The sequence below is a fragment of the Piliocolobus tephrosceles genome, chromosome 12, assembly GCF_002776525.5.
Source record: "Piliocolobus tephrosceles isolate RC106 chromosome 12, ASM277652v3, whole genome shotgun sequence".
Lineage (NCBI taxonomy): Eukaryota > Metazoa > Chordata > Mammalia > Primates > Cercopithecidae > Piliocolobus > Piliocolobus tephrosceles.
The window spans coordinates 123,465,481-123,480,756 of record NC_045445.1 but is presented as its reverse complement, the minus strand read 5'-3'; the positions used below and the strand labels follow the sequence as shown (position 1 = coordinate 123,480,756).

Below are 15,276 nucleotides of genomic sequence, written 5' to 3'. Positions count from 1 at the left end.
AATGTTTGTTAGAACTAAGTCCTGCAATTGGAAAAGAATCATCAAAATTTTAAATTAGTTCATTAGTGGTGAAGTTATCTTTCCATTTGATATTAGGGAGATGAAGATGAAGAAATTGATGGAGATACCAATAAATATAAGAAAGGACGTAAGAAAGCAGCTTATGCTGGAGGCTTGGTTTTGGACCCCAAAGTTGGTAAGGCTGGGCAGTGAATTGGTTTTCTCCCAATATTAAGGAGTTTCTTAATGTGGATCTAGGCTTGAGAAACTAGAAGACCTGAATTATATCTTACAGGTCAGCAAATAGGTCTCATGACTTTTATCTTTCATTCATGTGAAAATCTTGGTTGCCAGTCACCTGACATAGACTTAATGTGAATTTTGTTATGCTGTGTTCCAATGAAATATTTATAGACATTGAAATTTAAATTTCATATAGTTTTTGTATGTCATGAAATATTGTTTTTGATTTTTTTCCAACCATTTAAAAATGTAAAAACCATACTTAAGCTCATGGATGGTACAAAAATAAGCAGTAGGTTGGATTTGGTCTGTAACCGTAGGTTGTCCAGTAGATAGGTAGCTGTCCAGTACATAGATAGCTGTTTGTCCTGACCAGTTCAGTTGACAGCAAAGTTAAAGAATACAGACAATAACCACCAAATTTAACTTTAACAGGAGAATACCTTTTCCCTATTGTCATGAATGGCGAAGATGTTTTGTGGTACACAGAGGTAGAAATAATCTTTAAAAAAATAAAAATAAAAAACTTTTTTTTTTTTTTGGAGACAGAGTTTTACTCTGTTGCCCAGGCTGGAGTGCAGTGGTGTGATCTCTACTCACTTCAGCCCTCTTGGGTTCAAGCGATCCTCCTGCCTCAGCATCCTGAGTTGCTGGGACTACAGGTGTGTGCCACCATGCCCAACTAATTTTTTGTATTAAAAAAAGCCATTTCAACCATTCCCAAGTGTACAGTTCAGTAGTAGTGTTAAGAATATTCACATTGTTGTGAAGGAATTAATGTGAATTTTATCCAGTAAGTTAATTCTGAGTAGGAGACATTTTTGACAAAAGTGATTTTATTATTAGTTATAATGAAATGGAGCACTAGTACTTGGTGTTATGTAGGTCTGGGTTTGAATTCAATGTGATCTTGGACTGCCTGTTTAACCTCTGTAAGCTTCAGTTTCTTCTGTAAAATAGAGATAAGAGTAATATCTACCACACAGGGATTTAAGGATAAATTAGTATGATACTGGACACAGAATAAACTATCTTATGTGTTTGCAATTATTACTGTCTTAATAGTGGACATTTATTTTTATTCGGTTTCTTCTCAAGGTGAAGATAACTCTTTGTAAATGTCCTACAGAAATACAGTAGCTTTCTGTTCATCCTTTGCAAGTAAAAAGGGTGGGTCGTTCCACTACTGACATTTATATATATGTGTCTCTTGTTTGATTTTAGCTCAGTTTTTGTACAGGTAAGTGTGCTGTCCATTTTATATTTTGAAGCTGTTGTAAAAGAATAAATTACTCGGCCGTGCACGGTGGCTCCCACCTGTAATCCCAGCACTTTGGGAGACTGAGTCAGGCAGATCACGAGGTCAGGAGTTCGAGACCATCCTGGCCAACATGGTGAAACCCCATGTCTACTAAAATACAAAAAATAAGCCGGGCATGGTGGTGCACGCTTGTAGTCCCGGCTATTCGGGAGGCTGAGGCAGGGGAATCGCTTGAACCCGGGAGGCGGAGGTTGCAGTGAGCCGAGATTGCACCACGGCACTCCATCCTGGAGACAGAGTGAGACTCCGTCTCAAATAAATGAATAAACAAACAAACAAACCACTCACTTGGTTTTATTTGGGGTAGGAGTGGGAGAGCAGGTAGGAGAATTCTTCAACGAATTCTTGCTTTGAAGGAGAGTTGAACTTTTTTTTTTTAAATGGATGTGATACCTCTCAGATACTTGATTGGGAAGGTATTTGCTCATGATAATGGTGTGCTTTGGGGGCAGCTGGGGAAAGGACTGGTTGTAGCTGGTTCTAAAGAGAGACAGGATCTTTTTCTCCCTCTTCTTTTGTAATCTGGCTTTTCACTAATCTGCATTATTTTATAGAACAGTAGTTGATTCTTTTTTTCCCTTTTTGTCTGTCTCACAGCTCTGGATAGTGTATGTGGATAGTATATAGTTTCTAATATAGTGCTTTTAATAATGATGTTTTGACAATTCTGCTTTTCTTTAGACTTTTTATGACATGTGACTTTTTAATTTCAGGTTTTTATGATAAGTTCATTTTGCTTCTGGACTTCAACAGTCTATATCCTTCCATCATTCAGGAATTTAACATTTGTTTTACAACAGTACAAAGAGTTGCTTCAGAGGCACAGAAAGTTACAGAGGTTTGTATTTAACCTGGGACTCTTGAAATCGAGTTTAAAAGAATTGCTTAAAGAAGGAAGATCTGTGTCTTTTTAAAATAGTTTTATTGTGGTATTATTCATATACCATATAATTCACCTGTTAAAAGTGTGTAGTTCAGTGGCTTTTAGTGTATTCCCAGAGTTTGTAGCCATCATCACAACCAGTTTTAGGATATTTTCGTTATTCCCCAAATAAACCTTTTAGCTGTCACCTCCCTCAATCCCCTATCCCTTCCATCTCTAGGCAACTACTAATCTTTTTGCTTATATAGATTTGTGTATTCTGGACATCTCATAAATAGAATCATACAATATATGGCCTTTCGGTATCTGGCTTATTTCACTTATAATGTTTTCAAGGTTCATCCATTTTGTAGAATGTACTAGTACTTTATTCGTTTGTGTTGCTGAATAATATTCCATTTTATATGCATGCGTGGTGTATGTGTAGGTGTATAAACATATACCACATTTCTTTTTTGTAATTGTTTTAAATACATGGCAGAAGATGTTTGGTTGCCCTCTAGCTCCTGAATTTATATGTCCTTTAGTTCTCACCACAAGCTTAGGACCTGTTTTTCAATCTCAATTTCATATTCCCGGAAGAGAGAATCCGATAGGTTTGCCTAGGTTGGTGAGCGCCCCAGGTCCCTGTTACCTGTGACCACAAGAGTAGGTTCACAGGGTACAAATCTAGCTGCTAAGGGTGGGCCTTTCTGTGGGACTAGTGGATACTTTTACAGAAAAGATACTGGGTAGACATCCCCAAAAGGTGTGACTGCATTCAATTAATATTTGAGCTCTGCTCTGCTACTGTGCCAGCATGTTGATAATTAATATTATTTAGCCTCTGCCCACCTCCATTTTGCTTATTGGAGCTTTCCAGCTTGGATTCTGGATATATAATAGAATCATTTTGAGGCTGGGCGTGGTGGCTCACGCCTGTAATCCCAGCACTGTGAGAGGCCGAGGTGGGTGGATCACGAGGTTAGGAGATCGAGACCATCCTGGCTAACACAGTGAAACCCTGTCTCTACTAAAAATACAAAAAATTAGCCGGGCGTGGTGGTGGGCGCCTATAGTCCTAGCTACTCGGGAGGCTGAGGCAGGAGAATGGCATGAGCCTAGGAGGCAGAGCTTGCAGTGAGCCCAGATTGCGCCAGTGCACTCCAGCGTGGGCAACAGAGCGAGACTCCGTCTCAAAAAAAAAAAAAAAAAAAAAAATGGAATCATTTTGGAGTTGGAAGGGACCTCAGAGGTCATCTAAGAAATACTATACATGTAGCAGTTTATAGATCTGAATCATTTTCATGCATGGTACCTCAGGACAGTTAGGGTCACACAGGTAGTAGTTGTAGAGCTAGGAGTAGATTGTAAATTTCCTGAATCTACATCCTTTCAGTTTACTTTTTATCTGACTTTCATAGTTGCTGTAAATAAATTGGAATGTGTACCAGGGTCTCTTTAATAGATTTACTATCATCATCTGTTATATTGGAAAACAATAGATCCCTATTACTATTGTAAGAGCGTTCACTTGAAGATATTGATCTCTATAAAATCAGATGCTTTGTAAAGGCTAGGTTATCAAATGGCATTGACTTGATGTACTTTAAACCAAGAGATTTATTTTTATTTCTGAACCTTTGAAAGGGCAAATGTGCCTGGCTTTTTTCTTTGTAGCTGTTAATAGAATTAATGGAGGCTTGAGAAAAATGGTCTAATGCTTCCCCTGCTTTTTCCTCCTGTAAATTTTAATATAAGAAGACTGCTGGTTGCTTTTCTGAAATGTTGCTATTCTTCTGTCGATTGCATAGCAATTTGTAGGTAAAAAGTACTACATAAATGTTAAGGGATATATATGTATTCGTTTTTAGAAATGTCATGGCCTATTTAAATGTGCTCCAAACTTTTTTTTTGAGACGGAGTTTCGCTCTTGTTGCCCAGGCTGGAGTGCGATGTTGTGATTTCGGCTCACTGCAACCTTCGCCTCCCAGGTTCAAGCAGTTCTCTTGCCTCAGCCTCCCGAGTAGCTGGGATTACAGGCATATGCCACCACGCCTAACTAATTTTGTATTTTTAGTAGAGATGGGGTTTCTCCATGTTGGTCAGGCTGGTCTTGAACTCCCAACCTCAGGTGATCCACCCGCCTCGGCCTCCCAAAGTGCTGAGATTATAGACGTGAGCCACTGCTCCTGGCTGCTCCGAACTCTTAAATTTGCTGATTTATTAGCTTTTTATTTTTAGTCTAGAGCATTTACAATAATTGCTGTGATTCTCCATAGTTTTCAATTTCTATAGCATTTTGTTTGGTAGTAAAAATGATTTAAAATAGTAGTTTAGCTGCTGGTTATTTTATTTTTTTAATCTTGGAGGTGTTAGTGTTTGTATTTTAAAAACAATTTCACCAAACATGTTGTTCTCCAGTCTTGTCGAAGAGAGATAGCATGTGTAAAAATGTATCCCTTTAAATCTAAATTTGTGTCTAACTACAGGGGTGGGAGATAGTGGGAATGACAGCCTAATATAATCGGGAAAGAAGAGGGCAATGGTGACCTGTTCTACAACCCTCTCAGCTCTTTCTTATACTACTTATGCATTGTTGACCTTATATAAGATAATAGCTTTTCAAGATGTGATCATGGGGGAAAGGTCCTATAAAGTATTACTGTAGAAATTTATTTCACAAAAGTTTGATTTGTGTGAAATTTGTTGTGTTTATCAGGATGGAGAACAAGAACAAATCCCTGAATTGCCAGATCCAAGCTTAGAAATGGGCATTTTGCCCAGAGAGATCCGGAAACTGGTAGAACGGAGAAAACAAGTCAAACAGCTAATGAAACAGCAAGACTTAAATCCAGACCTTATTCTTCAGGTATATCTTTTCACTAAGAAACATTTGAGTGACAGTCTCAGCTTTTACAGTTTGATTATTTATGAGTAAACAGGATGCTGGGCAAATGCAGGTACATATTTTAAGTTTGTGGGTAGGTGACCATTTAAAAATACTAGAGTGCCTCAGAATGGAAGCCACCTTTGTTTACAAAGGTTGTATCTGAGCAAGATACCTCTAGCTCCTGGGAGCTTTGGAGTCTGTGTTTACTTGCTGCTTCTAGGAGGTTAGGGAATCATGGATCCAGGAGAATGGGTTGAGTATGTTAATTCTTTTTTATTCAGGGATATTGAGGGTTTCCCTTTTTATTGGAGATCTAGAAAGACATCTAATGTAATGCTTAAGCATCTGTAAATGTTGTTGTTTTGTCTTTTGTTCTGTGTGGCCTGCAGTATGACATTCGACAGAAGGCTTTGAAGCTCACAGCGAACAGTATGTATGGTTGCCTGGGATTTTCCTATAGCAGATTTTATGCCAAACCACTGGCTGCCTTGGTGACATACAAAGGAAGGGAGGTAAATGGCATAATAACATTCACATCTCTAGATATGAGAGTATTTTTAACTACACATGTTATAGTGTGGGAAAGTCAAGTTTATTACGTAATTATACAGCATCAAATACAGTACCCCTCTCTTTGGATGACAGGTTTGAGACAAATAGGCGTTTAAATAAGGATTCATTAATTCGTGTGTGTGTGTGTGTGTGTGTGTGTGTTTATTATTGAACATCTACTACATGCCAGGCATTGTTCTAGGTTCTCGGGATAGAATGTCAAGCAAGACATAAAAGATTCCTGTAATGAGGCTTACCTTCTGCCCAGAATGGGAGGGGTTTGGGGGGGGGGACGACATGGGTTGGGAATGGGGGGTGGAGAGAGGGTGGTTTGGGAAAACAGACTGTAAATAAGTAAATAAACATGTATAAGAAATAACTGAGAAAATATGATAGAAGTAAATGCTCTGTAGATAAAACAGGGTGGTGGGCTAGAGAATATTTAGATGGCTAGTTTAGATTGGTCAGGGAAGGCTTCTTTGAGGAGGTGACATGAATGAGACCTAAATGACGTAAGGCAGCTTTTTTTTTTTTTTTTTTTTTTTGGCGGTTGGATTAGCTTGGAGTGTGAGTGAAAGGTAGAAATCAGGAAGATAGCTAGTAGAGCCTTTTACTAAGATGGAGGAAACTGGGAAAGAAGGATTAAGAGTTCTGTCGTGGATGTGTTGCCTCTGGCATGAGTAGTAGATCTCCAGGCATAATAAGGAGGCCGTTGGATGTATAAATCCAGAATTTCCAGGAATATGTCAAGACAGGATTTATGGATTGAGAGTTACTGGCTTTAATAAGATGGTCCACATACCAAATAGAATTTAGGTACCGTCACTTTATGAACACTGTAAGCTTCAACTGTTTTAGCCCTATGTGCGTGGATTTTTCTTAATTTGTAAAAGAATAGTTATGCTGAATGTTAAATTCCATTTAACTACCTGTCTGTGGGTTTAAGGCTATTTAGTCTTAAAGGAGGTAGGTAGTGGTCATGGGAAAAATGCTTATAATGGGGTGTCTGCACTCTGAATGCTCTAGAGCAGGGGTCGGCAAATGATGGCCATTGGGCCAGATGCAGTCTGCCATCTATTTTTGTAAATAATATTCTATTGGAACAGAGCTAAGCTCATTTATGTATGTATCATCTGTGGCTGCTTTTGTGTTATGAGAGCAGAGCCGAGTAGGAAAGATGGAGGCTCATATGGCCCGCAAAGCCTGATATATTTACTCTCTGGTCTTTTTTAGAAAAAAAGTTTGCTGACCCCTGCTTTAGAGTTTAGACCAGCTCTGTCCAGTAGAACTTTATGATGATGAAAATGTTCTCCATCTGTACTATCCGGTGCTGTAGTCTCTAGCCACAAGTGGCCAGTGAGCACTTGGTATCTGGCTAGTGCCAACTGGCTGAGGAACTGGATTTTTAGATTGCCTTAATTATAATTAAAATGAATTTAAACTTAAATAGACAAATGTACTAGTGGCTACTGTGTTGGACAGTGCAGATCTAACTGGTATGTGAAATAAACATCAGGATGTTCAGAATCACTCTTCTGTTGGCAGCCCTATCTCAAAGATTTGGCTCAGGGCACAGTGAGGAAGGGCAAAACATGTATTGAACACCAGTGATGTGATAGCTTTCTTATGCATTATTTCACTGAAATTACACAAGAATCCTTTGAAATAGATAATAATGTTCTCATTTTTTAGATGAGGAAGTTAAAACTCAAAGAGATAAAGTATAACAAGTGGCTATTTTGAATGTAAATCCTTTTAGTACAGTAGGGTTGTCTCTTCCATCTCAAGATGTCTTTTATGACTGGTTCTGCTTTATATTCTACCTCTTATTACAGGAAGATCATTATTTTTGGTACCCATCTCAAGACACAGGCCTTTTTTACGTGAGAAAGATATAGATGTTTTAGGGGCTAGTTGAAGTGAGGGAAGGGAAGGATGTTTTCAGTTTCTTAAGCTAAGTTTACTTTAAAATTATTTAAATTTTATTTCTTTACATGTATCCAGTGGCTTCTGATGGAATACCATCTTATTTTTGTATTAGGAAATGCACTCACTATGCCCCAACTGGGTGATAATACATGGGTTGACTATTGAGATTGGATCAAGGTTACTCTTAAGTTTCTCACGAGAGGCAATAGTTGACAATTTACTCCCTTGGAGAGTGCCTCTTGCTGTTGGGAAATCCCTGTTGTTACATTTTCTGCATTGGCTCAGAAATCCACAAGCTTAAAAGGGCACTGTTGATAATGATAAGCCCCAAATTTGTCCAGTGATCTCCCCCACTCTCCTAATCCATTGTATTTTGAGGGCAATGGTTTTCTTTAGCTGGATTTTTAATAGGGAGTTTAAACACATTTTTTATTTTTCTGTTAAATAAAATATAATAATAACAAATCTTTAATAAATGAACTATTAAAAAACCCTGTTCTCTACGCTAAAAAAACAAAGAATTTCAGACAAATCTAGAACTACTTGTATGTGATTTAAATTCTTGGTTTCTGCTTTCCTGTTTTCTCTTTACCCTTTGCTTTTTCCCTCAAATAAGGATAAATAAAGCTCTGGAAAGTAGGCCTTTAAAGTAATATGAAGCTACTGAGAAATAATAATTACGCAGTTTCTCCCAGGAAATCTTATTCTAGAAGAAGATCCAAAGTCACTTACAAATATTATTTCCTAACATAAAAATGATTGTTAAAGTATTGGAGATAATTATTAGCACTGGTGGATGGAAGTAAGATGGAAGAAAGATGTGATCATCTTTCTTTGGTTAGCATCTTTTAATTGTTAAAGAGGTAGGAGGAGTGAAGTGAAAATGAGAGCCAGTGTGCTGAGATTTTGGAATACCTTTGTAACTTATTAAACTAGTATTTTTTGTGACAAGATAGAGTGGGCAGAATAATACAGTAAGCTGCAGATCTTAAAAGTTCATTGCTTTTAAAGTCCTTGTGGGATAAATTAGATTAAGGTTCAAGTGGAAATTAATGAGAAGGAAACCTGGTAGCATGCCATTGCAAAAGATTATAAAATTTTGCATTTGGATATGGATTAAATACACAGCCTTGGGAGGCCTTGAAGCCCCCCTTTCCTTTTTATTTTTAAGTCTATTTTGTGTTTGCTCAGTTTTTTTGGAATCGTGCAGGTTTGGCTCTCTCTAGCGACCTAATAATTTCTGTAATCAAATGTATTATGGCTGCTAGAATACTCAGAGTAATTACTAAGTGTACTTTTTAAAACAGGTGTATAATAAAAGTGCTAGTAGTTGTGTCAAATGGGCATCAATATTGTGTTTTCACAGGTGTGATCTTTCACACTTAAACTCTTCCATGATTTTGAATTGCTTGATGGTAGAGGAATGAGCTAATGGGTAAGGAATTGTATGAGGGATCTCACAGTGTGTACGTTATTTAAAAGTAATGAAGTCAGTGTTTCAGAGAAGTACTCTGTGAATCTATAGAAATACCATCTGTATTTGTGTTTGTTCTCAGTGCTTGTGTAGAGAGGCATAAAAAAGAAATTGGGCAAGCCTACAGCACTGAGTGGACATATATTTTTAAACCATGAGGAAAAGGGGTATCAGTTGTCAAATGTCTGACGTGGTAATTGAAGTGATTGTTCACTAGATGGCGATAGACACCCTGAGATCATTAATCAATTAAGGATTTTAGTCTGTGAACAATAGTGAAGGTAATTTAATGAGTTAAATCTGTCCACATTTTAGACTTTTATTCATTTTGGAACTATTAAAGAAAATCTAAAACTGGCCCAAAGGATTGTAATACTCTAGTGTTTAAAATAATGATGATTTTTTAATCGTTAGTTATATTGATAGGAACGGTAATTTATAGCAAGTTAATTCTTTTATCAAGTAGCTAAATTCTGATTTCTGGCCATGGAGACGCGATGCATGACTCCCTCAGTCACAGTATCAGAAGCTAATCTAAAGGGAATTGGAAAGGATTTTGATATATAATTTTGCCTTTTTGAATTTGTTTTTTTATTATGATTTATTTTATTTTATTTTATTTTATTTTATTTATTTATTATGTTTTTTTGAGACAAAGTCTCCCTCTGTTGCCCAGGCTGGAGTTCAGTGGCGCGATCTCGGCTCACTGCAAGCTCCGCCTCCCGGGTTCACGCCATTCTCCTGCCTTAGCCTCCCGAGTAGCTGGGACTACAGGCGCCCGCCACCACGCCCAGCTAATTTTTTGTATTTTTAGTAGAGATGGGATATCACCGCGTTAGCCCGGATGGTCTCAATCTCCTGACCTCGTGATCCACCCACCTCGGCCTCCCAAAGTGCTGGGATTACAGGCATGAGCCACTGCGCCCGGCCTATTTTATTTTAAGAAACAGGGTCTCACTTTGTTGCCCAGGCTGGAGAGCAGTGGTGTGATCATAGTTCACTGCAGCATTGAATTCCTGGACTCAGACAGTCTTCTTGCCTCAGCCTCCCTAGTAGTTAGGACTACACGCATATGCCACCATCCTTGGCATATTTATTTTTATTTTTTGTAGAGATGGAGTCTTGCTGTATTGCCCAGGCTGGTCTCCAGCTCCTGGCCTCAAGGGATCCTGTCACCTGAGCTCCCAAAGCTGTAGGATTATAGGTGTGAGCCACTGTGCCTGGCTTTATTGGGGAATTTAAAACTGACTATGTACTTACAAGTATACTCATTGCATAACTTTAGTTTAACGGGAATATTTGTCTTGATGGAATAATTATTACTTATTGACATTAGTATTGTTTTATTTCTCTACTCTCTTATTTCCGTGTCCTTGAGAAAACCATTTTTGGTCTGGATTTTTTATTGCATTTTAAAATGTATGCTCTGATGTTTAGGTATAGAGTCCATGCATTTTCTTTTTCCTACCTGATAGGCTGAAATGAGTCTTTGCCAGCCTGCTTGCCAGTTGGTCGTAGACTGCCTGGTTTTTAGTTGTGTTTGGAGCTGGAATTTGTGCATTTTAAAAGTGTATCCAAATCATTAATGCAAACATTACAATCTTGGCAAGCCTTTCTGGGATTTTCTTGGTGATGTGGTAGCACCTATCAGGATCGCTTGGGAATGGCACTAGGACAGAGGGCTCTAGCCTTTGTTGGTGTTGGTGATGAAGAAGAATGAGTGACTATGAAGAATTTTACAATTAAATATTAAGGAAGTCTTTCATCTTTACCTGTAAATAAGCAAAAATTTCACTTTTGCAATCTTTTTTCCTTCCTTCCTGTCCTGCCCTGCCCTGCCCTGTCCTGTCCTGTCCTGTCCTCCCTCCCTCCCTCCCTCCCTCCCTTCCTTCCTTCCTTCCTTCTTTCCTTCCTTCCCTCCCTCCCTCCCTCCCTCCCTTTCTCTCTATTTCTTTCTTTCTTTCAGGGGGGCAGGCAGAGTTTTGCTCTTGTTGCCTAGGCTGGAGTGCAATGGTACGATCTCAGCTCACCACAGCCTCCACCTCCCAGGTTCAAGCGTTTCTCCTGCATCGGCCTCCCAAGTAGCTGGGATTACAGACATGTGCCACCACGCTTGGCTAATTTTGCATTTTTGGTAGAGACGGGGTTTCTCCATGTTGGTCAGGTTGGTCTTGAACTCCTGACCTCAGATGATCTGCCTGCCTCGGCCTCCCAAAGTGCTGGGATTACAGGCGTGAGCCACCGCACCCTGCCGTGATCTCTTTTCTTAATAGCCTAGTTTTCCTTTAAAAAATTAAAAGCAATAAAATATTATAGAGACAACTAAAGACCATTTCCTCCCCATCCTCTCTCATTTCTTTTTCTTTTTCTGCGGTAACTTGCCCAGGGTTGGTTTTGTCATTCTTGCCCATGGATTGTTCTTTTTTGCTTCTGCAACATGTGTGTATACATGTGGTGCGTTAAAAGTTTTTACCACGTATGTGCCATGCTATACATATTCTTTTGCAGTTTGAAAAAGTAGGAGAAACACTCTGCTCTGTATGCCACATTTGAAGTATATTCACCTTGATACATTTTTAGATTTGATTCATTCATGTTAACTATTGTATAATATTTCGATGAATAAATATAGCACAGTGCATTTTAATTCTCCCATCATCCATATCTTTAGGTTTCCAAGTTTTCATTTTTCTTAATTATTTGCTGTTATAAACAGTGCTGCAGTAGACAACGCCACGTTTGTGAGAGTTTCTCTGGTATATTTCTAGGAGTGGAATTTGTACAACATCCACAGCAGTATATGAGGTTTTATTGATAAGAGCAACCATTTAATTGATGACAGCAAGTTCATTTTTAAAAATCAAGTAGCTAAATTCGTATGTCTGGCTGGAGCCACAATACATAACTCCCTCAGTCACAGTATCAGAGGCTAATCTTAAGAGAATTAGAAATGATTTTGATATATAATTTTGCTTCTTTGAATTTTTGTTTAGTTCTCTGTTGAGACATTCTAAACTTAATATATACTTAGAGTTGTTGCATAATCCTTGATATTCCACATCCTTGCAGCACTTGTTATCTGAGTTTTTATTTTTTGGCTAGTGTCATGAGTATGAAAGGGTATGTCATTGTGATTTTAATTTACATTTTAAAGTTGGGCAGCTTTTCATGTGTTTATTAACTCTTCCGTTTTCTTGTCTGAATAGAACATAGATGTTCTGTTTTGTTGGATTGTACATCTCTTAGTGTTCTTAGGTATTATAAAAACTACTCCTTATTTTGTCATTTGTGCTGCAGATACCGCTTTCAGTCTCTGGCTTGTCCTTTATTTGTAGTCTTTCATTATGCAGAAGTTTCTAATTTTAATGCCAGATATTTAATTTTTTCCTCTCTACACTATGTGGGTTTTTTCCCACAAGAAATCTTTACCTCCTCTAGTGACGTAGACATTCTCCCTTGTTTTCTTCTAAAAGTTGCAAAGTTTGGCTTTCTTATTTAGGTCTTTAATCCTTCTAGAAATTATTTTTAGGAATGATACAACTTAGCAATCTAATTGTACTTGTTTGCTTCCTTGTAGAGTTATTGAATTTGTTCCTCTCTTCCAGGGGTTGGCAGACTTTGACCCATGGGCTAACTCAACTCAAAACTGCCTGTTTTTATAAATTAAGTTTGATTGGGACACAGCCCTACCCATTTGTTTATGGTTGCATTTGTGCTACAACAGTAGAGTTGAGTAGTTGCCACAGATACTGAGTGAACTCCAAAGTCTAATGTCCTATCTGGCCCTTTACAGAAAAAACTTGCCAACCCATGGTCTAAAAGATAGTCATGAGTAGTAGAAGAGTAACTCATATTTCCAACAGTAGCAGACATAGTCAGTGAAAATAGAGGAAATTACACTAAAGGTGGTAAGGAAGGAAAACAATCTTTTGGACATATAAAAAATACAAAGTTTGGGCCAGGCGTGGTGGCTCACGCCTGTAATCCCAGCGTTTTGGGAGGCTGAGGTGGGCGGATCACCTCAGGTCAGGAGTTCAAGATCAGCCTGACCAACATGGTGAAACCCCGTCTCTACTAAAAATACAAAAAATTACCCAGGCGTAGTGACAGATGCCTGTAGTCTCAGCTACTCAGGAGGCTGAGGCAGGAGAACCGCTTGAACCTGGGAGGTGGAGGTTGCACTGAGCTGAGACTGCGCCAGTGCACACCAGCCTGGGCAACAGAGCGAGACTCCATCTCAAAAAAACCAAACAAACAAACAAACAAAAAGCAACATTTGAAGTTTTACTGATTCTTAGATTGTCATATGAGAACTTCCCTCAACCCAAGTAGAGTAAAGGGGAGGTCTGTGAATCTTCTGAAGTTGTATGTAATATTTTGTGTGTCTGTGCTTGTGTGTACTTTTTTGGAGGAGAGGATGCATAGCATTTAAGAGACTCAAAGGGGACCATGATGTGAAAAATGATAAAGAATGCTGGTTCTTATATTTCATTTCTGGCCTCTTATGTAGCTAGAGGGGAAACTTTAGCCTTAAAAATGTATGCTTTTGTCACCTAAAACATGGCAGTGCGAAGAATTTTCTTGCCAAACCAGACCCATTTAAACTGTGTGGGTGGTAGGAGGGAAGAGTTCTGTCTCCAGAATTTTTATAGCCACCATTAAGACTACTTTTAACTTAGCTGACCTACTAACATTTTGATTTTTTTAAATATGAGAATTTCTTTGAAGGCTAATATGAAGGTTTAATATGTTTTGGTAGATATAGTTTGTTAAAAAAAGAAATATCCTTTGTTAGTGATCATGAATTACCTATCACTTTCAAAGTTGCTTACTTTATAAAATTTGAAGCCAGATAATTTTTTTATTTCGTTTCTGTTGTCATATTTCAGGGATGTTTGGATTCTAAATTCCTTGCAGTTCTTCAGAACTGATAACACATACTGTTCAGCTTTATTAATTCACATTCTACTCATTTAGAATTTGTGGTAATTCAGATGGAATGAGTTGAAATTCTTCTTTGTACAAATTAATAGTTATTTCAGAGCCTAGGTTCTTTTCATATGCCATTAAATACAGGTTGAGTGTCCCTAATCTAAAAATCTGAAATGCTCCAAAATCTGAAACTTTTAAAGTGCCGCCATGATACGCAAAGGAAATGCTTATTGGAGCATTTTGTATTTCAGATTTTTGAGTTAGGGATGCTCGACCAGTATAGTGTAAATATTCCAAAATTCCAATTTCAAACACTGTGGTTCCAAGAGTTTCGGATACTCAGCCTGTACTATAGAAACAACTATCTACAGTTAAGTAAGTGGCATTTTATCTGCAGATCTTTTATATTGATGTACTAAGGAACAATTTGTTTACTTGTCCATTTGTCTGCATTCTTTCAAAAATCGATTAAAGTAATGTTGATACTTTCAAATAAAGGTGAAAAAAGGAAGCTTTTAGACTTTCAATAATTTGAGAGAAATGTGATGATAAAAATTCAAGTATATGAGATAATTCATGCTTATATATGCTTGCATTATAATAAACAATATATACTTATATGAAAAATATATGGTAAGCATGTAATATATATGTTATATATAATCTATTATAACAGTGTTGCATTTATAGAGACTAAATAAGTGGGTTATACTTAGGCTTGATTTTAATTACTCTATATGCTTGAAAATATTGAGTATTTCTTTCAGAATGGCTAAGATGTTAGACTTGAGACAAATTCAGAATAACCTTATTCTTCTTTCTTAATAGTTGGAAACTAGCATCTCCAAGTTGCATGGATATTGGCCTCTGTGTGCCTTTTGGGTTTTTGGACATTGAAAGTTACAGGTTTAGGAGGACACAAGCCAGTTGATGTAAGAGACAGCTGGGAAGAGAAAGACTAGGTCAAATCTTGCCTGGGGTCTGTGAGTGTAAGAAGAAGGCTCCATCAAGGAGACCATTTAGGTATCTTCTTGTTTATCCCCCCCACCTTTTTTTTTTTTTTTTTTTTT

General features: G+C 37.8%; 1 protein-coding gene and 1 non-coding gene across 4 annotated transcripts in view; both read left to right on the top strand.

Annotated features, from left to right (window-relative positions):
* The window catches only part of POLA1 (DNA polymerase alpha 1, catalytic subunit), a 324,710-nt gene that overhangs the window by 48,597 nt on the left and 260,837 nt on the right, over positions 1 to 15,276 (top strand). For all 3 annotated transcript variants that reach the window (XM_023202598.1, XM_023202600.1, XM_023202599.1), the window contains exons 23-26: positions 97 to 196; positions 2,278 to 2,402; positions 5,149 to 5,298; positions 5,709 to 5,831. In XM_023202598.1, the coding sequence (XP_023058366.1) occupies positions 97 to 196; positions 2,278 to 2,402; positions 5,149 to 5,298; positions 5,709 to 5,831 (498 nt within the window). The remainder of the gene's footprint in view (positions 1 to 96; positions 197 to 2,277; positions 2,403 to 5,148; positions 5,299 to 5,708; positions 5,832 to 15,276) is intronic.
* On the top strand, positions 1,309 to 1,438 carry LOC111536293. The gene has a single exon (XR_002729697.1).